Below are 26656 nucleotides of genomic sequence, written 5' to 3'. Positions count from 1 at the left end.
GGTTCACACACATGATGAATGGAAACATCATGGTTCAGCTTTTGCAGTACTTCTACTCCTTTTTTTTTTTATTATTGTGTTATGTTTGCGTTTTGCACCATGGTTTCCACTTCCTTCTTTTGAAGTCATGGCTAGCATGAAATAAGAGTGACAAAAAGAAAAGTTACACACACACACACACACACAATGCAGAACTTCTTGAGTGGACTGGCAGCGCAATGTTCCACTCCTTTTTTATTATTGTGTTATGTTTGCGTTTTGCACCATGGATTCCACTTCCTTCTTCTTTTGAAGTCATGGCTAGCATAAAATAAGGGTGACAAAAAGAAAAGTTACACACACACACACAAACACACACACACACACACACACACACACACACACACACACACACACACACACACACACACAATGCAGAGCTTCTTGAGTGGACTGGTAGCGCAATGTAGAATCACTCTCATGGGAGATTGCTCCATTTCTATCCTAACTAATTACACAGCCACAACAGATTTAAAAGATAGAGAATATAACCTGATGAATATGTGGCAAATTAACACAATTCCATACTAAATAATGCTAGAGTATATACACATATATAACTTAAAGTAGTTAAGTAAAATTACTCACGAGCAGAGTCAGTCGACAGCTCAACATGATGCATGCTATCTTCATTGGTAACATTAATGATCTTGCTTGGTTCAGACTCTTCTTCTATTTTATCACTTCCCAGGATTAAGCTGCTTTCACTTGGATCTGCCTCCTAAGAAAAGATTCTCAAAATGAATTTCAAGTTTACAAACCACTTCAGTCTTAAGTAAATATATAATAAATAATGCAGCACAAAAGTTTCTCACGCCAAGGGCAAAGGACTGAAATTAATAATTGTAAAGTGAAATATGTCAATTGAACAACATATTCTTAAGGAAAAGTAAGAGAGGGACTGAACCTCAACCACTAGCATGGAGGTACAGGTTGAGCATTGTCTATTCAAAGGTTTGGTACTTTAATCTGTTTGAAGTACAGAATGGAGCATGTATATTTGGCATACTTTTCCATCATTTCATCTCTTATTTCATTCTGTTGATCTATGTTGCACAGTGGTCCTCAAATATTCCATAACTAGAATTTTGTGTGATAATATCAAGAAATAAACTGCCATAGCCTGATTGGAAGGTCATCATTACTTCACTGCCATCTTATACAATATCAGAATCCTGTCCACTGCTCCCAGTTATATATTTTCACTGACAGCTGAGTTTTTTAGTGTTCCATCTCTTACAACTGTAAATTTGCTTTTGAACTACAGTGCACACCTGATAATATGGGAGGGGGGACCTGGTAGTGATGAAGACAATGATGAGCAACATGGAACTTAAAATAAGACTGAAACAGAGAAAGAGAGAGAGAGAGAGAGAGAGAGAGAGAGAGAGAGAGAGAGAGAGAGAGAGAGAGAGAGAGAGAGAGAGAGAGAGAGAGAGAGAGAGAGAGAGAGAGAGAGAGAGAGAGAGAGAGAGAGAGAGAGAGAGAGAGAGAGAGAGAGAGAGAGAGAGAGAGAGAGAGAGAGAGAGAGAGAGAGAGAGAGAGAGAGAGAGAGAGAGAGAGAGAGAGAGAGAGGCAGGCTAGGAAAACATTTGTTAGTGTACAAAATATTAGGCAACACGTATAAATTCTGGGCAGTGGTGGATGGTTGAGTTTGTTATTAATTACTGTATAAAAAGAAAGAACATGTAGAGAAAAATACACATAGTTGAAGCCTACATGCATGGAACCACCAGATGGGTAATGTAAGAGTGCAGCATTTCAAGCACATTTTAAGTCTGTTTTTTATTGAAAAAATAAATAGCATAAAAATAAAAAGAAGAAATTAAACTAAATTGAATTTAAAAATTAAAAATTAAAAATAAAAAAAAACAAAATATACATAATTTCTTTTTCAAACTTATCTCGATACTATTTCAGAAAGTTAAATGACTTGCAGTCCCCATAGAGTAAATTCATATCATGTACAAGTAACTATGATGGTAATAAATGGGTGCAATATACATGATTAATTAAAGAAACATAAAATGCAAGCAGTTTCATGGAAAATGCCTGATTTACTTAATCCCTATTAATGAAGTTATCTTCCTACATTATGTAGCAATAAATTTTGGTCAATGGAATAAGAAATTAATGTGCTTATTAATACAATTATTTTTATGACAATTTTTCAACACTCTAATTCAAATCTATTATGATAAAATTATTCAAAACATTGCAATCCTGCACATCATCTGTCACGATTTAATGGCAGCCCATCCTGATATTATTCTCATGAACATTAATTATCAAAAGAGCCATTCACTATGCAATCTACTATGCAGGTAGATTCCTCAGTAAACTGAGGTTGCCAAGATTATCAAACAATAACTGGCAGCTATTTTACAGCAAATAAATGCCAGTATATTAGGTAGTGTCAAGTATGAATAATATATTAATTAATATATTTGAGTAATTAATTCCAAATTTGTCACAATGTGATCAGCTCATGCAAGCCTTGCAAAAGAACACTCTATTTCTAACTCTGCATCCCTATAGAGTAAATAGTGTATTACATTTAGAAATCTTCACAGAAACTTCCTTAGTTTAGATGGCTTGGATTGCCAGTTATCCATATAACAATACTGAAACATCTGGCAACACAGATGATCAATTATTAACCACTTTGCACAAAGCATCCTTAACAACTAAAGAAGAATGCAAAAATGACATGACTCAGCTGCAAGTGCAGTCTAAATGTTGGTCAAAAGTTCCTCATGCTCAAAATTCAGTATCTCTCATGCAAATTTAGCATGGAGAGAGAGAGAGAGAGAGAGAGAGAGAGAGAGAGAGAGAGAGAGAGAGAGAGAGAGAGAGAGAGAGAGAGAGAGAGAGAGAGAGAGAGAGAGAGAGAGAGAGAGAGAGAGAGAGAGAGAGAGAGAGAGAGAGAGAGAGAGAGAGAGAGAGAGAGAGAGAGAGAGAGAGAGTACTGTAAACATGGCATTATTTAAGTATTTCTGTTATTATTTACATGTAATTGTGCCATCTCACCTTAGCAATATCTGTCACTTGCATTGCCTCAGTGGTGTCTTCAGCAGCAAAACCACATTTTTCAGCTTCATCTGCTTTAAGTTCCTCCACATTACAATCTGCTTCATTACTGAAAAAGTAAATTCAAATTGTCAAAAGAATTCAATATCTATATTTAGTCTATGAATACTATACAAATTTATGAAGATGTTTCCTGTTTCAAAAATCTAATATAATGTAAAAATGCTGAAAAGTAAAAAATAGAAGATATTAATTTCCTTAAACTATTTGTAAATTTCATAATTTGACAACTTGTAAACTACATTCTCTGAATACTATTATATAAATTTATCAAAGCATTTCCTGTTTTCAAAATCTAATATGATGTACACTGATGTTGAAAAGTTAAAAATACATGATGTTACTTCTCTTAAACTATTAGTAAATCAGATTATTTGACAACTTATACAGCATATTCTTCAGGGAACAAAAACAAAATCAAAGCTCTACGGGTATATATTACAGTTCAAGATCCAAGCCCCAAGAAGACAGTTAGACTCAGCATGCACAGTCATCTTGTAATACTTCTTTTACCTTAGAGTGAAATGCCTTTTAAGTGTCAAGTTGTGTGTGTGTGTGTGTGTGTGTGTGTGTGTGTGTGTGTATACTTTGTGAAGTGGAAGATATTCCCACATATCTACTACATAACAATCAATCAACCTGTTTTGTTCAATTTCTTTAATTTCATTACATGAAATAAAATTTTTCTTACATAATTATACAGTGCTTTACAGAGCAAGGAGGGTGGCACATAAACAAAAATAACTAAACAAAAGAAGCCACACTGCAATTTATAATAAAATCATGACTTGGCTGATGAGATCACCATCACTACCATCACATCTGAGGATTGATGGATGACACCAGAATCACCCATCTTCTTTTAGTAACAACTATCAGAAAGAATGCCTCTCTAATTCATGAAGTGAAACAATGAAGCATAATGGTGCCAAAGCCATGAGCCAAAATAAGAGTGCAAATGGCTGTGTGGAATATTTTGCAAGAAAATCTTTTCCCTTATGTTAAAATTTGAAGTGGCATAAGTTTATATATCTCACGCTGTTGTGTTGATGAAATGGACTACTGACACTGAACCCAAATATAATGAAGATGATAATGACAACATTTGTTTTAGGCTATCTTCTTCATAATTAATGGAGTATCATTACAGGCTTTCACTTAAAATCTAATTATGTTGCTCAAAAACATTTGAGTCAAAAAAAAACTAAGAGACTTTTCTTTCAACTCTCTTCAATCATTGTGGTATATATATATATATATATATATATATATATATATATATATATATATATATATATATATATATATATATATATATATATATATATATATATACACGAGTATATATACACACACACACACACACACACACACACACTGAGTGTCCTGGGAGGAAAGTCACATATTCTCAGACATGAAAGATCAAGTCATTCTAAGTCGGAAATAGTATATGATCAAATGCTTTTAATGCCATGGTTTAAAAAGTTGCAGGACACATTAATATAAATGTGGTAAGAATTGGTGAGGAAGTGGAGGTGGGGGACAGGCATGGAAAGGGCAGCAATGGTGGGCATTGTCATCATGAGGATGTTACTTAATTACACAGCAGGATTTTCAGAAATAAAGATACAATCAAATTCAAGAATGCAGTGTATCAGTGTAGCAAATAATAGCTAAGACATAATGAATGCCATATGGCAACAGCAACCAGCTGGATGTTATGGGATGGCCCATATACAGGCACTTACTACTGATGCCCATTGATATCTAAATGCCCTGTAACTTCTAAACCATAGCATCAAAAGCATTTGACCATAGAATATTTCTGGCTTAGAATGACAATGACTTGGTCTTTCATTTCTGAGAATATATATAACTTTCTTCCTGGGATACCTTATATATATATATATATATATATATATATATATATATATATATATATATATATATATATATATATATATATATATATATATATATATATATATATATATATATATAAGAAAACTATTGTACATTGATATTTATATATTTTGTGGCTTATTATGCTACACACATGCAGACATGTATGTTAATGGAGATACATAAACAGCAGCTGCCACAGCCATGGCAAACAATCTAGTGATGTTCTTCTCTTGAGTTTCTTCATTAAATTTCTGTAGTTCATTCTGCATTCATTTATTAATGTATCAATATTAGGCCAATAAAAAAACAATAATAAAGAGCAGCATGTATCATCTTTGAGATATCACAAAACAACAGAATCATAAATGAAATTATTCTCATTATTTTTCCTTCAGGATTCCCCTAAACAATGACCCTAATGAATTATTTCAAGTAGGCTTTTCACTATATACAATATTTTCTTCAACACAGGATGTGACTTCATTGCATACCACTTAAAGGGCAAGTAACTTCAGTGGTTAACCTTATAGCAAGCTCACTCTCATATACAAGTTCTGGGATTGGTGATGTAGTAATGTCCAGGGTTCTAATGGCTAGCTAATACTGTCAGTGGTGGGGGCCTAAGAATTCAAACAGCACTGATAGCACCTAAGGGGGGTTAAGGGAATTTAGTCCATGGCAACACCAAAAATTCTTGGCAAGATGTCTTTAGGTGTTAAAAACTAATCTATTAAATCTTCCATCTCATCAATGGGTATAGCAATATTGATCAACTCCCAGCTTCTTTCTTTTCACTCCAAGGTCCTTCCTCCTATCTTCAAGCTCTTTCTTGACTCTAAGCTCCTTCCTTAAAAATCCTATCTCCTAACTCTTACCTGTAGGGTCTATTCCTATAATTCTTTTTGTTGCTGTTTTTTCCTAGGTTTTATCTGGATTTTTATGAAATCTGGATAATTGAAGGTCAAATATGGAACTGCTTAGTAGTAGTGGCATGGGTGTGGTTTAATGTGAATGCTACAACTGCATACCAGGTTTTTTGACAAGCAGCACTATTATTGTTGCAGCTAAGACAACCACTCACCAATCTGCAGTGCTACTTTTTGTGGTCATGGCTGCATGTGAAAGTTTCCATTTAATTCTAGTATTTATGAACAACAGTATTGTTGAGAAGCTCTGTAAGGTGGTTCTGTGTGAAAGGGCCTTTGTCAATACCATTTCAAAATCAGAAATTGAGATGGTTCTATTGAATAATTTACAAGGTAATCTTCTGAATAACAACAAAAAAGGTAAAGACAACAGACAACTGATTTACAATATAAAAACCAGGCAGATGGTGATGATAACATGGAGAATGAGTGAATGACAACAAGGATTAGTAGTCTTGAGCCTACATAAACACATGACTTAAGTCAAGTCAGAAAGACTGGCTGTAGACTCACAGGTATCACTTCACAAATCAGGGGACTGTTGGAACACAAGAAAATTGCATTATAAATGATAAAAATTAGTCCACAAAAGGAATTGGCATTATGAACATGTCACTATAAGTGAAAACATCATAAAATGTTCTTTGAAGACCAAGTTACTGTTACTTGACCCAAACAAAGCAATCTGTACAACCTGTAAGCACAAACAACTAAGCTATACAAAATGAGAGAGAGAGAGAGAGAGAGAGAGAGAGAGAGAGAGAGAGAGAGAGAGAGAGAGAGAGAGAGAGAGAGAGAGAGAGAGAGAGAGAGAGAGAGAGAGAGAGAGAGAGAGAGAGAGAGAGAGAGAGAGAGAGAGAGCACTCAACTGTGGATTGATATAGACAGAAAGTGGATAATTCTGCTAAGGCCTCCCCTGAAAGAATCCCATTGTTCAAGTACCAAGAGATATGTATGTACGAGTATATATATATACAGTGAAACCTCGGTTTTCGAAGTTAATTTGTTCCTGAATGCTGTTCAAAATCTGAAATGTCTGAAAACTGAAACTATTTTCCCCCACAGGAATCAATGTAAAATAGATTAATCTGTTCTCAGACACCCGTCCACCATGTCTTAGTGAGTAATAACTGATGCTGCCAATGCCAAGATGGCCGCTCCACAACATCTCCAGCTAAGAAATTTTTAATCCAGAAAGGATGTATTGAATGAACTTAGTGACACAGAACTCATCAAAAGATATTGTTTAGATCGTGCAGGCATTCTCTTTGTCACCGATCAAGTGAGGGAAGCCTTACAGAATGACAGCAACCCACTCACCGCCAAAATGAAGGTGATCATAACACTAAGACATCTTGCTGCTGGGAAGAGCTACTGGGAAAATGCAGCTGTGCAGGAGTGATGGCGTTATGGGTCATAGAGCAAGCCACAGGAGGCTTGGGATTACTTCTGAGTGCCAAACCTTGTTTGTTTACATTGAGGTTCTTCAATGGGATTACATTTAACTTATTTCAAAGATTGAGTTACTGTTTTACCCTTTGTGTCTCTCCTCTAAATATATAAAATGAAGGAAATATTTATAGAAACTATGAATTAATAATAAACGGCATCTTTTGTTGCCTCTTGTAGTATTTGAAATTAAGTAACTTTGTTTGAAAACTGAATTATGTTATGGCAACTGAAGCAATTATGAGTTAAAATTTCTGTTAGAAAATTGAGTTGTTCAAAATGAGAGACGTTCGGTAACTGAGGTTCCACTGTGTGTGTGTGTGTGTGTGTATATATATATATATATATATATATATATATATATATATATATATATATATATATATATATATATATATATATATATATATATATATATATATATGTAAACACTTGTAGTGTTTTATTCACTAACCTTTTGATTCTTTATGAATTCATATATATATATATATATATATATATATATATATATATATATATATATATATATATATATATATATATATATATATATATATATATATATATATATATATACAGGTAACTGGTAATGCTCAATATAAGTCTAATGTGGGAAGTTAGTTTGTTTCCAAGTCACAATGTAATGCGGGGAAACTCAAACCCTCTAATGTGTGGATGGGCCACAACAAGCCACAGATAAGTCCATAACATGGGGGAGGGTGTGAGATGCTGCTGCCTCCAATATCCCCACCACCAACTGTGATAGTAATGAGCCTAATGCCTATGCTGCCACCAACCCCCACCACCTGCAGTGATAATACTGAGTGTGCCACTGCTGCCACTCCTGCTACAGACAGTGATAGAGTACTGAGTGGGCCAGCACTACTGTTGCCATCATTCCTGCCACTCGTAGTGTTCTTATTCATTAACCTTTTGATGCTTTATGAATTCATATATATTTGTTAACTTTAATAACATGTATAAAATAAAAGAAAATTTGAGTGTTGTGGGTAATCTGGAAATATTTCCTTTAATTTTTAGGGAGCCTGTCTCAGCCATGTTGGAACCATGGTAAATTTTCTGCCATTACTTACATTATGAATCTTATGTATATTGAGTCCAACATGGGTTTTTAGCAGAACTGAATCCACATGTTAGTAGCAACCTGACTATATATATATATATATATATATATATATATATATATATATATATATATATATATATATATATATATATATATATATATATATATATATATATATAAGCAGAAATGTAGATGTAAAGATAAATGGCTAGACAGACAAACAAAAAAATTACAATATCTACTTTTCAGGTTTGCCATTTGTTTTGTGGTAGGGTGTTCAGTAAATCTTGTACTCTGAAAATAAGACTGATATCCATAAATATTTAGTTTGGAAATTTTACTTACTTAATGAATGTGGTTAGTAAAGGAATTCTAATAGTTACATCACTAAAAATACATCCCCCAAGAAATGCCTTTGAAGGCATAAGCATTTTAGTAAAAATGGTATATGACAAACAAAATTTTAGTACAGCTTATAGCAATGTGAAGAAGTATGCAAGCTTCAATAAGAATATCTACAACACTAAAAGGCAAACACCTTGCTAGTTTCTTTTAGCTTTTATGTGCAGCATCCTGCTCCCATAGTAGCTTGCCCAGACATGCAAGATGACACACACATGTACCAGTCAGGCACAGTATTGTGGTTTGAATAGTTTTACCTGCCAACCCCGGTTGTGAGAGCATCTTCAGCATAACACACATCCTTATAATCAGCTTCAGCTGGGTTGGGCAGTAGTGGGGCTAGGCCCAGAAGACCTCGTGACCTGTCAGTGTCATTACATATAGGAAGAAAAGCTCGAACTTTTCTAAACGTTAAATTTATAAAAGATTCTCAATGACTTTCACCAATGTTATTTTTACCAATAAAATTTGATGTAGCTTATTAAAAAGGGTATACGTAAATAATAATAATAATACTAAAAAAAAAAAAAATAAAAAAAATAGTCCAATCTAAGTTACCACTATATTCAATTACATAGCCTCAATACCAGTATGACACAGCTTTCATAGGTGGTGTGATAAAAAAAATGAAATAAATAAATAAATAAATAAATAAATAAATAAATAAATAAATAATTATATATATATATATATATATATATATATATATATATATATATATATATATATATATATATATATATATATATATATAATCTATATTATGCTCCTTAAATGACTAGCAAAGTGTGTAACTTAATAATGTAATTTTTCTACACTGACCACAAACAAGGCCTCCAAATTATTGATTTCCATTCTTTTTAAGATCCAAAAATATACTCTGATAGATCAATACAAAATTTATTTACCATGTACAAATAAGGTTCTTCGAACACACACACACACACACACATTCATTTGTGTATGTATGTAGTACCTAGTTTAATAGCCAAACTAGTTATAAAATTTGAAAAAAAAAGAAATATGTAAAATAAAGTAACACAGTGTTTACTTAACAAAATAAACAGCTTACCCTTTCCTGCACACAATACTGGAAAAAAAAAAAAAAAAAAAATTTTGTTTTTTTCTTTCAGCATGAAATTTTTAAGTTTCTTTGTGGAAGTTTCCAACCAATTATCTCTGTTTTGAATCACTATTTTACAACAGAAAATTACTGGGACATGTATCTTAAGGCCAAATGCCTTAGGGGATAAAATTCTGGTTAGCATTCCCTCTTATGATCTAAAGCTCCAAAATGGCAAATAAAAGTCATAAAATTTGGTCTTATTGTGGAAAATGGTTCTGCTTGGCAATAGTGTAATTACAAATGCTTTAGAGGATGTTTACTTTTCAGTCTCTAAAGATCAGTGCTTGAAAAGTGTCTCATGTATGAACTGGTAAGAAAACTGCACCAATGTGTCAGAAATCACATCTGGTAGAAATTAGTCTCCCAAGCACTTCTCTGCAATAATAGGTAGTATGAAATATGAAATGGTGATGGATGAAGTCATTCAAAGGGACCATATGGTTATAAAAAAAGATGGAGTGTAAGGGCATAAAAAGGCACTCTTCAAAGCATTTGCCCACAAAGAAAAGGTGTATAATGAAGCACAATAACAAATGATACAGGCAAGTAGGATTAACTGCCTACAAAGAGCACTAGGTCTCTCTCTCTCTGGTTTATGTTTCCACAGCAGTGAGACCCAATTTGTAGATAAAACCAACACCATTTAATGTAAAATGGTTGAAAACCTGTGGTGACCACGGTTCCACTAATCCGCTAACTGCTAATTAGCACAGATAATTAAGTTTTTCATTAGCTGATTAGCATTTCTGCTAACTTTGGAAACTGTTAGTGGATCAAGCAGCTTCTACTAACTGTATGTCTGCTAATATAATTAAAACATTTTTTTCTGTTTGTTGCATGCACATCTCCAGCAGCTATGCTATTGGCTGCATAACTCCATCACAGGTATAGCATGACAAGATGCAATTGGTTGACACAACATGCCAGTAATAATAGTCATGGATAAAAACTGAATTATAATTCATTATTAAGTTTCTCTCCATGATTTTAAAAATTTGACAGTTGTCTTGTTGTGGTTAGAGGCTCTTCATTATGATGTCATAATATGGTAATAACCAAAATAGAAGAGCTGTCACCTGTCAGGCATTTACTAACTATGGATGAAGGTTTAACTATACACTATTATGTTTTTAACAGTTGAGTACTGACTACTGAGTAGTTGACGTACCCAACCAGAAATAATCCACTGCCGGTCTTTGGTATGTCACTGACAATGTATATGACCAATATAAATTGCATGTTTAATTTCATTTGTTCATTCATTTATATGTGATAATGATGTATATGCCTTTATCACTATCTGATCTTGGTGTGCTACAACTTTTTGAAAAGTTCTATTTCTAAGCTATAACATTATAAAATTTCAGCTCCCTAGGTGTGTTCTTGGGTTTCTGAGTCAAAATACCAAACCAAAGGTAAATTCATATAGTAAAAGTTAGTGGTTAGCTGTAAACATTGGCTTTTGCTATTTACTTTAGCAGTTTAGCGGTTTAGTGTTAGCAAAGCTAACTTTAACTGGCAGATTACTGGTTAGCAAAGGTAACTTTTTCACGAAGTGTACCCACCTTTGTTGATAACCTACCAAAAAATCAGGCATCATATAGTCCTGCTCTATGAAAAGTTGTCAGCAAAAAGCTATATTTCAAGAGGCAGTGATGATGGTGTGGTGCTGCTTTTTTTTTTTTTTTTTCAGGCTATGCCTGGGTTGCTCTGAAACTACATGTTTTTTGTGAGTTAGCAGTGGAGTATGTTATTCTGTTTTATGCAACACTGCTGCACATGGATACCTCAGCAAGACTGAATGGCAATGCATATTAAAATATCATTTAATAAATTTGTCATATGTTTGAAAGATAGAGGTATGAATTGTAGAGCAGGCAAAGCACAGCATTGCAATGTGATTTAAAAGAATTATACTTACTACAGGTTCACAATCTTTTATCCAGTATTCTGAAAATCAAAAAGCTCTGAAAACTATTTTTTCCCATGAATGTTGTTTAGAAATCAAAACTTGTATTTAACACTGAAAAGTAACAGGGATTACCAGAAACTGTTTCATGGTAAAAGTGTATTATCATAAAGGTGATTGAAAAATGACTAATATGTAACTCTTGGAATAAGATCTGATGCATTTGGAAACACACACTAGATGGTAATGAATGTGGTATTGTGACATCACCACTTGTCACATTAACTCCCTACTCAGACAGCAAAACACATCTTGATTTATCATCTACTAAGATAAAGAATTGGATATACTTTTATTAATCTTAATGTAAATCAATGTTTTTAACAATGATGAATATAAATGATTATTTAAGATGTACTCTGCTGCCTATGCAAATGGCTATTGTGACTCACAATGGTCACAATGACTCTCTACTTATTACCAACCAGTTTGTAAACAGAAGAATAGTATGGGTTCATAAAACCCAACGAGGTTGCTTTTGTGGTCCCACTCAACCCTACTCATCCTGAGGACTTAACTGAAATTCATGATTAAGAATCGCTACAATACGAGTAAATTGCCCTGGAAGGCTACCGAGTGTAATGGTAGTGATGGTGATGGCAAGAGTCTAAACTGACAACCTCCTAACTCCTAAATTAATTATTTTAACCTGACTCAAAGCCATTAATGGTAAGTTCTGGTGCTTTTCTATATTAATCATGACTGAGTGATATGAAACAGTTGGTAATTTTATCTACATTGATATCTTTACAATGCTAAAAATGTCAAAAGTGCTGCTGGTTCCAAAGCCTTCAGAAAAGGGTTTATCATACATGACTACATTTGCTCCTCAAAATACTTTGCAGAGTGAAAAATCATCCTACATTCCATGATCAGTACACAAATGTCTTTAACCCTGAAAGTGGATTTTTTTTTTTTTTTTTTTTGCATTTACAAAGGGGGATACATGAAGTCTTTTGCACCTATAAAATCTTTTAGCAAGTGTCAGTAGCTAAACATAGTATAGAGACTTCCAGTGTCATTTATAATTCCAATACATGAAACATGAGTTCAAGTTTCTACTCATTGTGACTACAGATTTGGTTGAATATTCACGATACACTTCCTTGCTTCATAATAACAATGAAGTGCCAATTGAGAATGACTAAAATAGGACATGGCCTTGAAGACCTCTATAGGAGGTTTGTCCACATCTAGTCCAATCAGCTGAATCAATGTGGAGGAGGGAATGGGACAAACATGGTGTAACACAGGTAAGCCAGTTCTATTGTCAGACTTTGAGTGGAGATGTTCAGATATGTTTGCCTAAATTAACTTTGTAATACAAATTTGTTCACTGAAGATCTGTTTTCCCCACCCTTAAGGCCTAAGAGGGGAAGTAAATTTAATTTTTAATTGTATTTACTTCCTTATTTCTGTATTAGGTATTTATTTATCTACTTGTTCATTTATTGATCTATTTTTTTTATTTATTTCTTTTATTCTTTTCATGTGGTTGTAAATGTAGGTGCCTTGTCAGGCTGCTAAGTGGATATACATATACAATTTATTTAATTTTTCATTAAACTGATGTTAACTTCATTTTGCATAATTCTTTTTACAATAAATTTGTTGGTTCTGTTCTAAGGTGAAATATTAATATAATAAGTTTTCAATACAAGTGATAGTCAAGGAAGATATTTTCCTTGTGTATATAAAATAAAAAGTCAAAAAATTTTAATAATTATGATTATGTTCAGAATACCTATATTTTTGCTTGAATATTTTTTGGGCACACCTTATTACAGTCTATATGAAAATAAACACTTATATGCTTGCATTTCAAATGTTATTGTTTTACAAAAACCTGATTATCAATGTTTAAAGAGTCAAATGTCACTAAGTATAAGTTCTAATATAAAAAGGTAAATACTCCTTGGGAAAAATCTTACTAGTGGCCACCAACCTCATTGAAGCAGCATGAGCCAAGCCATTGGGGAAGTTGTCAGGGAAGAGAGCCATGAGGGAGGTGATAGTGCGCACCAATGGACCCACTGGACTGTGGTAGAACAACACTCGCTTCTCCAAGAGTATCAACTTGAACAGGACCAAGATGTTTCGGCCAAACACCCTCACGGCATCAGATACAAACACCCCTGTGTGTAGACAAGCGGTAGTAAAAAAAGAGAAGAAAATAAGTAACAAAATTCAGTTAAATATAATATAACATTTACAGTAAGTGTTTTTTTTTAAATAAATCATTCACTACAGAAAAAGGCAAAAAAGTAATTAGGTAAAGTTAAAATTCACTTTAATCTCATGCACACTTTATTAGAATTCCTAACACTAAAGTTTCAGAGAGAGAGAGAGAGAGAGAGAGAGAGAGAGAGAGAGAGAGAGAGAGAGAGAGAGAGAGAGAGAGAGAGAGAGAGAGAGAGAGAGAGAGAGAGAGAGAGAGAGAGAGAGAGAGAGAGAATTTTGTAGGTTACTCTTTATTTCCCACAATCAAAACAATAAAGTGTGTACATAATTGCACTCAGTAAACATTTAGCACTATTTACACACATTTACAATTTAACACTAAAATTTTGCTGTCATCTCTTTTCACACAATATCCATAATAAGTCAAAGAGTCACAGGGATATTCCATTACTCTGCCCCATATCTGCTTTTATTCTGAAAATCTAAATATAGCCTGTTTACAATTTAACACCAAAATTTTGCTGTCATCTCTTTTCACACAATATCCATAATAAGTCAAACAGCCACAGGGATATTCCATTACTCTGCCCCATATCTGCTTTTATTCTGAAGATCTAAATATAGCTTGTTCACTGGAAGCTGAATCAAGCAAGCTGCTTGAGTCCAGGCAAGTTTGTAAGCTGGATGTTGATTGGCTACTACCATATATTCACAGTTCAGATATCTGAAATTGTTTTACTGCTTTTTTACATGTCATAACTGGAGAATTTTATTCTGAATACTAAAAAGGCAATGTTAAGATGATGATCACAGTATTTAAGGGTATCATGAGAAGTAAAGAATTATAATTAAAAGCCATCAATGAATGCATCACAGACATTGCCATCAAGTACATCAGAGTTGGGCTTCACTGCTGCCTCACAACCACCACAATGGTACACATCTGCCTTCTTAAGGCATCTTCTCTTTACAACACTGATCAGCTCTAGATCACTCATCTAGATCTGGATCCGATTTGGATTCACTCTAGTTAAAAAGAACACTTGTGGCCATTACTCATCAAAATAACAACACAAGCATGTCACTTCACAACTGTCACAAGTGGCAGACAATTGATGCTCACCACTGTCACTGCACAGCTGTCACAAGTAGCAGACTATTGATACTCACCACTGTGGAAGTGTCAACAAGGACTACAGCCTACTGTACATTTCCTGAGGAAGTTGGGCCAAGAAGGCCACCAATGAGTCCCAGCCACATGCCTACACAGGCAGCATGAGACTGGGTTCTGTGCTTGGCTATGAACGTTGTATAATGAAGTTTCACACAAAGCTGAAAGTAGTTGCTGTGGTGAAGTACAGAATGGTAAAATTAAAAAAATATTTGGACGTAAGGTGAGGCTAGCCTGGCCTATATGCTGACACTATTGACACCATTAGTGAGGCACTTCCAAAGTAGAGATGTATTATTTTTGACCGAACAAGTATTATCTTTCTTTGCCTCATCATGTAGTCGTTGGTAGAAGCGGTAATGGCCACATAATTATAATCAGAGGCCATTAAACCAAGGCTTGGTGTGGCTTGTAATATCTCCCTTTTTTCTGGCATCTGTGACCACCACTATTCACATTCTGTGCCCACAGCAGCATTCTGCAATGATTCATTATCATTCACTTTATTCCTCAGACATATCAGCCATTTTCTTGCTGTGCATTCCCCTAAATAAGTTCCCAGTAGAGGGTGCTCAGCCACTAATATGGCTGCTGCTAGCAGCTTCAGCTAGCTATAACCCACCTTTGGACCCAGATCACCCATATCATGATCTGGATCACTCAGATCAGAATAAATCCAGATCAAGATGTAAATAAAACATGGGCTGCAAGGCCAGATCTGTGATCTGAAACTGACCATGGTGAATAGAAGACACCTTTATAGTTAAAAATAATAATGCCATAAAAATCTGAGGAAGCTGTGTGTTCTGTTGCAGTGGTTGCCCTGCTTGTCTTTCATGTCCTTAATGACACTGTCAGTGATCCATTCACTGACAAATTTAGTTTATTAATTTTTTATTTCTCTTGATTAACTTAAATATTTTGATTAGTACATACTGCAATTCAGTATCTATGAAATATGATATAATGCTTCAGTTGTGACACACACACACACACACACACACACACACACACACACACACACACACACACACACACACACATATATATATGTGTGTGTGTGTGTGTGTGTGTGTGTGTGTGTGTGTGTGTGTGTGTGTGTGTGTGTGTCATAACTGAAACATTATATCATATTTCATAGATACTGAATTGCAGTATGTACTAATCAAAATATTCAAATTGATATATATATATATATATATATATATATATATATATATATATATATATATATATATATATATATATATATATATATATATATATATATATATATATATATATATATATATATATATATATGCAATAAAAGCAATAAAAATAATTGAGCTGTGAATATGTGGCAGTAGCCAATCAATGCTCAGCTTACAAACTTGTTTAGGTTAACACAGCTCACTTGATTCAGCTTCCACTGAATGGCACATAACTTCTCCATTTGCTTTAATACATGCATGTGTTTCCATATTTATGAGAAGCTTTCACTTAATTCAACAATTTCCCATCTATCCCATACACCTCCAATATCTTTTACAATACCCCAAAATATACTGAGCATACATTCTATTAATTTCTCCTGTATACTTTAAACATCACAGTAAATCTCATCCACTCCTCCTGCCATCTAATTTCTCAGATCTTTACTTATTTTAATTGCCTTCTTCCTTCTAATTTTCTCTATGCACCAGTCCACTACCACCTAACATTGTCTAACATGTCAAATTTGCCTCATATTCACTCTTTACATTCACACAATTTCAAAATACTTGATCAACCTTCCTTTCACAGTGTCATTCTCTCTTAAAGTACCTTTGTATACATTTTTTTTATTTAATTTCCTTTGCTACTCACATATGGTCTCCAAATATAAACTCTCATCATTCTTATATTTCTTACTCTATCATCTCCATTTTGCTCTCTTCTATTACTTATTTCATCAACACCTCTCCTCTAACTGACTGTCTTCAGCCTCTCTCTCACCGTCGCAATGTTGCATATCTAGCTGTCTTCTACCACTATTTTCACGCTAACTGCTCATCTGATCTTGCTAACTGCATGCCTCCCTTCCTTCCGCGGCCTCGCGGCACAAGACTTTCTTCTTTCTCTCACCCCTATTCTGTCCACCTCTCTAACGCAAGAGTTAACCAGTATTCTCAATCATTCATCCCTTTCTCTGGTAAACTCTGGAACTCCCTGCCTGCTTCTGTATTTCCACCTTACTATGACTTGAATTCCTTCAAGAGGGAGGTTTCAAGACATGCTTTGACCCTTTTATGGGACTGGCATTTCAGTGGGCATTTTTTTTATTAGATTTTTGTTGCCCTTGGCCAGTGTCCTTCCTATATAAAAAAAAAAAAAAAAAATACACTCTATATATATACTCCTTTTCCTTGCATCTATTGTTTGCTCTGGCATACTTATATTTATTTCCTCCCTTTTCTTGTATACATCTCTCTTTTCTCTCACCTCTTCCCTACCTTTTAGTCTGTTATGCATTCAGCCTTTTCACCACTTCATCACTTTCTTATTCATCTCATCTCTGTTAAATCTAAAATAACATTTTGGAGATCTCAAAAAACCTTGGCAGAATTTATATCTCCATTCATATTTTCATATTCATCATTCATTACCTGAATTCATATCTTCATTCACATTTCTATATTTATCATTCACTACTTGAGTCATTCTTCACTAATACTCTTTTCTTATTGCTTCATGCCTGATGCTTTTGATACCAGAAACTGTTATTTGATACCTGTTACTTGGAAAAAATTTTTGGGGGACATGTTCACATTAAAAACCTTTATTACTGATGTCTATCACTAGAATCTTGCACATTCCATCTCCTCCTTCCCCTCTCTTGTTTTTGTTCTGTAAGTGTACAGAAACCTTTACTCTCACACATATTCATCTTACTCATAGTAGCATATCTTTCCATTACTCTCAATTTCTCCAGCAAGGGTACCATATTTGACCAACTCTACCAATCTATAAATTATTCCTTCCTTCTTGCTATAATTTGACCTTGTGCATACAGTATTCCATGGCAGTAATGTTACCTACTGAATATACCCTGTGCTATTTCTGCCTCAAAGCATCATCTTCATTCCAGTTCTGCTACTCCCAATCCTGCTATTAGGAGCCAAAGGCTATACTTGTCTCTCTCAGGTGTTCATGCATCCACTGGAGAGAGAGAGAGAGAGAGAGAGAGAGAGAGAGAGAGAGAGAGAGAGAGAGAGAGAGAGAGAGAGAGAGAGAGAGAGAGAGAGAGAGAGAGAGAGAGAGAGAGAGAGAGAGAGAGAGAGAGAGAGAGAGAGAGAGAGAGAGAGAGAGAGAGAGAGAGAGAGAGAGAGAGAGAGAGAGAGAGAGAGAGAGAATCTTCCTCCAAAACCATCAGGTGGTGACCAGTACATGTCATGCTATGCCACAATAGACCAGTGAGAATTTGTTATGCTGGTTTACATACCTTTGGAAAGTGAAAGGAAGCTTTATATAGGACATAGGAAAAAACAGTTATCCTTAAAGCTATGTAGTCAAGTGCTAGAAAAATCAAGACTTCTTATATGGGTGTCAGTCTTAGAGGAAATTATTGAAATGACATATCTGAAGCACAAGTGTATGATGCTTATGCATATTTGGAGGAATATACAGAAAAGTGGATAAGATGAAGACAAGATGTTATCAGTGAGCAGAAAAGACAGGCAGTAATATATGTACATGATAAAAAGCTATTAACCAATGACACTGGGGGATATGTGAACTAGTACTTGAGAGTCATTCACCAAGTTACAATTCAAAAGTTTTAGACTGATAATCTTTCAGTGCTCATGTATAAAAAAAAAATAATAAAAAGAAAGAAAGAAAGAAAGAAAGAAAGAAGGAAAGGAAGAAAGAATCAGGCAACAACTTTCATGTTGATCATGTGAAGGGAATCAATTACACAAGTCATATACTTTAAAATTACATGACCTTAGGCCAAGGCATAAAAAGTGGCAGTGACATTCTGCAGATATTTTACTACTTCTTAAATGAGGAATCTTTTAGTGGCATCTTTAGTCTAGGGTAGACAGAAATCACAAGACACATCTGAAAAGCAGGGAGCTGAATACATCTGAAGAATTTGGTGCTTGGCCAAAAAATCTTGGATCATATGTGAGGAATGCAATCTGGAGCAAGACTGAAGCTGTGGGAGTCAGAAAATTGGCAGCTACCTCTTGACAATGCCTTGGTCCTTCCTTTGCAATTAACCTAGGATTTCTTGGTCAAACATCAAATTTCTCAGGTTGGCCTGGCTCCCTATTCTCCTATTCTCCAAACATGGCTCCCAAATTGTTCCTTGAGTCGAAGGTGACAATGAAAGGGTCCTGATTTGGAAGCAGAGTAGACATCATGCAGAGAGTGACAGTGAAGCTGGTGGCCATTCCAGAACAGGATTCCTTAGCGTTTTTAGCAATGGAAAGACTGATTGGGAATCACAAAAGGTACACTTTGAAGGACACTAAGAGTTAGAGCCAAAAAATAAGCCTTGTTTTGTGCCTTAGCCTGAAATCATATATATATATATATATATATATATATATATATATATATATATATATATATATATATATATATATATATATATATATATATATATATATATATATATTTTTTTTTTTATATTGACCTTATGTGATAATTAATCATATAACAGTGTCTCCTTCCAGTCTCATAAGTCATTACCCAATAAATTTTAACAAAAACATGCTGAAGAAGTACATAGTGATTTCCCTTACCATATTTATCCTCATGATCAACTATGGAAAAACAACCATTTCCTTCAGAAAATATCAACAAATGCAAAACAAAAATAAGTTTACTATAATACTCAAAAACTGATTATTCCTTAATAATATGATGTGACATTTCTGCATCCCTTCAGAACATAAACATCAGTGATACGAATTCCATTCTTTCATTCAATATTCCAACTATGAAAATACACCAAAAGAGAGAGTGAAAATTGATCTAATTTATCAATGCAATGTATTTCTCTCTCTCTCTCTCTCTCTCTCTCAAAGTGAGAGAGAGAGAGAGAGAGAGAGAGAGAGAGAGAGAGAGAGAGAGAGAGAGAGAGAGAGAGAGAGAGAGAGAGAGAGAGAGAGAGAGAGAGAGAGAGAGAGAGATACATCGCATTATATATATATATATATATATATATATATATATATATATATATATATATATATATATATATATATATATATATATATATATATATATAATATATATATATATATATATATATGATATGTGAGTAGAACTGGCACAGAAAATACATTAAAGAAAAAAAACTTTAAATTTATATTTTAAACATTTCTTGAAAATTTGAGAAACAAGAGTAAAGTAATGCTTTTTAAATATAACTTATTCAATAAAGTCTCTTTCAGCATCAATCACAGCCTCCAGATGATCTCAGAATTGAGAACAGGTGCCTTTTACAATATCAGGAGACAAACCCACAAATGCCTAGCAGATTCTCTCCCTCAGCTCAGCTTTATTGTTACAGATAGTCTTATTAGTGATCCTTTCAGCCATGCCCCACACATAATAGTCAAGAAGACTGCAGTCAGGTGAGTTTGGAGGCCACATATCAGGGATAAAATGATTAAAATGATTATCCTGGAGCTACTTCTGAGCTTTCCCAGCCATATGTCCCTGGATCTGGAACCCTATGACTTTCACCTTTTCCTACATATGAAGAAGCAGCTGTGGGATATCTCTTGCAGAAGTATCACCCTTCCATCCTGGGCTTTACTTCTTAGCTCATGTTTACTTTATTAGTTTACAAATCAACATTTTGTTCATATAATTTTGTTCTTTATTTTCAAGGATAATTTTATATTAAGCTTATAAATCTAAAAATCCACATCACCTCCAGTCCAAAGCTTTATGTAAATGGTTTGGAATGTGCATCTAGATTTCTATGGAAGGGAAGTTGTCTTTTACTGTTATTATTATTACTATTATTATTATTATTATTATTATTATTATTATTATTATTATTATTATCATCATTATTATTACTGCAATTATTATCACTACTATTGTTATTACTATTATCATTATTATTATTATCATTATCATCATCATTACTATCATTATTATTATTATTATTATTATTATTATTATTATTATTATCATCATCATTATAACATATTATATGTCATTTATTTATCTATTTTCTACCTATGCATCTTCCCTTCCATCATTTCTTGTGTCCTCTCAAATGTCCATCCTTAGAGTGTTAAAGTATACCACTTTTTTTTTTTTCTACATACATCAATAAAGACAGGGGCTACATAGTGAAATAGAAAAAAAAGAAAAATAAATAAATAAAATAAACAAATAAAATCAATCTATAAATAAATGACACACATATCACAACATATATATGTATGTATATACAGTACACCTAATACTTAGTTCTTAGCGTAATACATCAGGAGACTCACCATGAGCCAGCTTGTCCCTCCAGTTTGTAGAATTAAGGTCCTGATAAAGCCCCTTCAAGTCTTGCACATCTGAGAAGTCTGCTCCCTTGAAATAAACCTTTGTTGTAACTTGTAGACGTTCCTGTGTGTGAGGAAAAAATGAAGAATACAGTCACCAAGTTTTGAAAACTAAGTTTCATACATATCATGTGAATTTGAGCCTGGCATCTAATTAATTAAACCTATCACTGTATTAATGCTGATGAAAAAAAAAAAAAAAAAAAAAAAAAATCAATGATAACTCATAAGTAAGTATATAATATAAAAGTACAATGGCACCAAAAAATAGAAGGTAAGATAAAATAAATTAAACTAAAATAAAAATACATAGGTAAATAAATAAATGATAGTAACATGAATAAAAACTGAATAAATAAATAAAGACATTTTGACAAGTTGGAAGTGGAGGTGAAAAGAGACACTACCTTTCCATTGTGTTGGATACACTGTAGTAAGCATAGGAGAAAGCCATGTAGGAGAACTGATCACCATAAGAAAATTAATGAGGACAGCATGGTCTACAGCATTCCCTGTGGCAGTTGTAACACCAGCTACTACAGCAAAATGAGTATGGGATTGGTGATCAAGCAGAAGGAACACAGGGCAGATGTGGGGCACCACTGCCTGTATGTGGTAAACCATGTAGACAGGGTAGAGCACTTGCCTAAGAAGGGTGACACAGAAATACTAGCAAGTGGCCTTCAGAGATGAGAAAAGTAATAGAGGCCATGTTCATCACAAATAATAACAACAACATTAACAAGAGAATTGGGGACATTGTGTGGGCAGAGATAGCAGCAGCAATATGTGGCACACCCTTTATATGTGACCCAGGCTGAGAGGTGGGTGACCCAGTGCATGAGCCAGCCAATCAGTGAGCAGGTTGATGCCATGAATGCTCCATCCCCATATCAACAAGGCTGGAGTTTACTCAATTCCCCTCAAGAAGCACCAATGAAACTAGTTGGGAATAAACTCACCCCATAGTGTCAATGTCTCTTTTCATCTCTACCTCAAATGAAGGATTAATAATAATACAGCAAAAGTCCCATCTTTTGGCATCCAATGTTTCAGAAAACCTGACAGTTTGGTACTTTTGCAAAATAGTCCCATTCTGAAAGTTATCTGATCTTTCAGCATATTTCCAAAAGGTATTGGCATGTAGCAAGTTTTAAAATGGTGCTGGAGTACCGTGATCATCTGCTGTCATGCAGAGGCTCTGCTGCTAACTGCAGCACATGTAGGTACAATGATGTGAGTGATGTACATGAAAATATTTTTGGTATAAACTTGGAATATACGATGAGGAGGGGAGATAGGAATATTAATGATCCAAGGTGCAACAGGCACAAAGTAATAAAAATAAGAATACAAAGTGGTGCAAAGTGAAAAAAAAAAAAAAAAAAAAAAAAAAATAAGAATATGAAAATAAGTCAATTATGTTTACACCATGTTTGTCTTTCCACTCTGTCTTTGTGAATGAAAATCCACCACTGGTTGAAGAGCAGACTGACCAGCAGATCATTTTAAGTGACAAATCCTGCTGCTTTGGAGACAAAAGAGGAGGAAAGTGAGGAGGAAGAACAAGAAACAGACAAAGTTTCATGGGAAGACGCTAGAAAAATCTCCGTTAATTTATCAAGTTTCCTGAGGCCAAATTGGTTTGTTTTCCAGAAATATGCCTTGAAAAGTTTTGTGATCTCTACATAAATATGCCTTGGAGACGTTATTTATGTTTTCTACAAATAAATAAATAAACAGTAGCCTATGTTCTCATTTATTCATTGCAAATAGGGTTGATGAAATTCACATCTGATCTTTCAGCATATTCAATGTTTTGTCACCTGTTCAGTCCCATAAATGCAAAGACTAATGATAATAATAGCAACAATAATAACAATAATAATAATAATAATAATAATAATAATAATAATAATAATAACGACAATAATAATAATAATAATAATAATAATAATAATAATAATAATAATAATAATAACAACAGGAACAACAACAACAACAACAACAACAACAACAACAACATAATAATAATAATAATAATAATAATAACAATAATAATAATAATAATAATAATAACAATAATAATAATAATAATAATAAACAAACATAAATAATTAAACAAAGAAAAAAAAAAAAAAATATCTGAAGATATGAAGCACCGTGTGTAGAAAGGAGCGACACTCTTGAATCTTCCGAGTTTTCCACCATCTGGCTACGACTACAGAGTCACTCTCATACTAAATTTATCTGTGCTGTATACCTCTCACCTAACTCCTCTGATTATAAGAAATTCTTTGACTACTTAACTTCCAAAGTGGAGCACATTCTGACCCTCTTCCCTTTTGCAAAGATCTCCATTCTTGGAGACTTCAATGTTCACCACCAGCTTTGGCTTTCCTCTCCCTTCACTGACCATCCTGGTGAACTAGCTTACAACTTTGCTATCTTCCATGACCTAGAGCAATTGGTGCAACACCTGACCGCCCAACATTCTTGACCTTTTCCTAACCTCTAAACCTTCTGCTTATGCTGTCACCCTTTCTTCTCCATTGGGCTCCTCTGATCACAATCTCATATCTTTATCTTGTCCTATCGCTCCAATGCCTCCTCAGGATCCCCCTAAGCGAAGGTGCCTCTGGCGTTTTGCCTCTGCTAGTTTGTGTGCTGAGCGCATAACAGAGGTGAGTGTCTGGCATGGAGGCGTACATTCCTCACTCTTTTTCTCATCCTAAACCTTCTAAACCTTGGTTTAACACAGCTTGTTCTCGTGCTATACATGATAGAGAGGTGGCCCACAAGAGGTACTTAGCCTTCCATCACCAGAATCTCATACACTTTATATTTCTGCCCGGAACCATGCCAAGTTTGTTCTCCAACTAGCCAAAAAACTCCTTCATTAACAGAAAATGTCAAAACCTTTCAAGATCTAACTCCCCTCATGATTTCTGGCATCTAGCCAAAAATATCTCCAATAACTTTGCTTCTTCTTCTTTCCCTCCTCTATTTCAACCAGATGGCACTACTGCTATCACATCTATTTCTAAAGCTGAACTCTTCGTTCAAACCTTTGCTAAAAACTCTACCTTGGATGATTCTGGGTTTGTTCCTCCCTCTCCTCCACCCTCTGGCTACTTCATGCCACGTATTAAAATTCTTCGCAATGATGTTTTCCATGCCCTCGCTGGCCTAAACCCTCGGAAGGCTTATGGACCTCATGGGGTCCCTCCTATTGTTCTCCGAAACTGTGCCTCCGTGCTTGCACCTTGCCTAGTCAAACTCTTTCAGCTCTATCTGTCAACATCTACCTTTCCTTCTTGCTGGAAGTTTGCCTACATTCAACCTGTTCCTAAAAAGGATGACCGTTCTAATCCCTCAAACTACCGTCCTATTGCTTTAATTTCCTGCCTATCTAAACTTTTTGAATCTATCCTCAACAGGAAGATTCTTAAACATCTATCACTTCACAACCTTCTATCTGATCGCCAGTATGGGTTCCGTCAAGGCTGCTCTACTGGTGATCTTCTGGCTTTCCTTACTGAGTCTCGGTCATCCTCTTTTAAAGATTTTGGTGAAACTTTTGCTGTTGCCTTGGACATATCAAAAGGCTTTGATAGAGTCTGGCACAAAGCTTTGATTTCCAAACTACCCTCCTACGGTTTCTATCCTTCTCTCTGTAACTTCATCTCAAGTTTCCTTTCTGACCGTTCTATTGCTGCTGTGGTAGACGGTCACTGTTCTTCTCCTAAATCTATTAACAGTGGTGTTCCTCATGGTTCTGTCCTGTCACCCACTCTCTTCTTATTATTTGTTAATGATCTTCTAAACCAAACTTCTTGTCCTATCCACTCCTATGCTGATGATACCACCCTGCACTTTTCCACGTCTTTTCATAGGTGTCCAACCCTTCAGGAGGTAAACATATCACGCAGGGAAGCCACAGAACGCTTGACTTCTGATCTTTCTAAAATTTCTGATTGGGGCAGAGCAAACTTGGTATTGTTCAATGCCTCAAAAACTCAATTCCTCCATCTATCAACTCAACACAACCATCCAGACACTTATCCCCTCTTCTTCAATGACACTCAACTGTCCCCCTCTTCTACACTGAACATCCTAGGTCTGTCCTTTTCTTATAATCTGAACTGGAAACTTCACATCTCATCTCTAGCTAAAACAGCTTCTATGAAGTTGGGCTTTCTGAGATGTCTCCGCCAGTTTTTCTCACCACCCCCAGCTGCTAACTCTGTACAAGGGCCTTATCCATCCATATATGGAGTATGCTTCACATGTCTGGGGAGGTTCCACTCATACTGCTCTTCTAGACAGGGTGGAATCAAAAGCTTTTCGTCTCATCAACTCCTCTCCTCTAACTGACTGTCTTCAGCCTTTCTCTCACCGCTGCAATGTTGCATATCTAGCTGTCTTCTACTGCTATTTTCATGCTAACTGCTCTTCTGATCTTGCTAACTGCATGCCTCCCCTCCTTCCGCGGCCTCGCTGCACAAGACTTTCTTCTTTCTCTCACCCCTATTCTGCCCACCTCTCTAATGCAAGAGTTAACCAGTATTCTCAATCATTCATCCCTTTCTCTGGTAAACTCTGGAACTCCCTGCCTGCTTCTGTATTTCCACCTTCCTATGACTTGAATTCCATCAATTCTTGACCACTGCTTTGACCCTTTTATGGGACTGGCATTTCAGTGGGCATTTTTTTTATTAGATTTTTGTTGCCCTTGGCCAGTATCCTTCCTACAAAAAAAA

General features: G+C 34.8%; 1 protein-coding gene across 5 annotated transcripts in view; it reads right to left on the bottom strand.

Annotated features, from left to right (window-relative positions):
* Positions 1-26656, bottom strand: part of LOC135089636 (late secretory pathway protein AVL9 homolog) — a 54837-nt gene that overhangs the window by 18643 nt on the left and 9538 nt on the right. For 3 of the 5 annotated variants that reach the window (XM_063985485.1, XM_063985515.1, XM_063985524.1), the window contains exons 4-9: positions 21837-21957; positions 20118-20138; positions 13939-14128; positions 9156-9260; positions 3070-3178; positions 628-760 (exon numbers count right to left, since the gene is read on the bottom strand). In XM_063985485.1, the coding sequence (XP_063841555.1) occupies positions 628-760; positions 3070-3178; positions 9156-9260; positions 13939-14128; positions 20118-20138; positions 21837-21957 (679 nt within the window). The remainder of the gene's footprint in view (positions 1-627; positions 761-3069; positions 3179-9155; positions 9261-13938; positions 14129-20117; positions 20139-21836; positions 21958-26656) is intronic. The other 2 variants (XM_063985504.1, XM_063985495.1) reach the window with 2 other exon arrangements.

This window comes from Scylla paramamosain, chromosome 3 (assembly GCF_035594125.1).
Source record: "Scylla paramamosain isolate STU-SP2022 chromosome 3, ASM3559412v1, whole genome shotgun sequence".
NCBI classification, from domain to species: Eukaryota; Metazoa; Arthropoda; class Malacostraca; order Decapoda; family Portunidae; genus Scylla; species Scylla paramamosain.
This window is presented reverse-complemented; position numbering and strand designations above follow the sequence as displayed.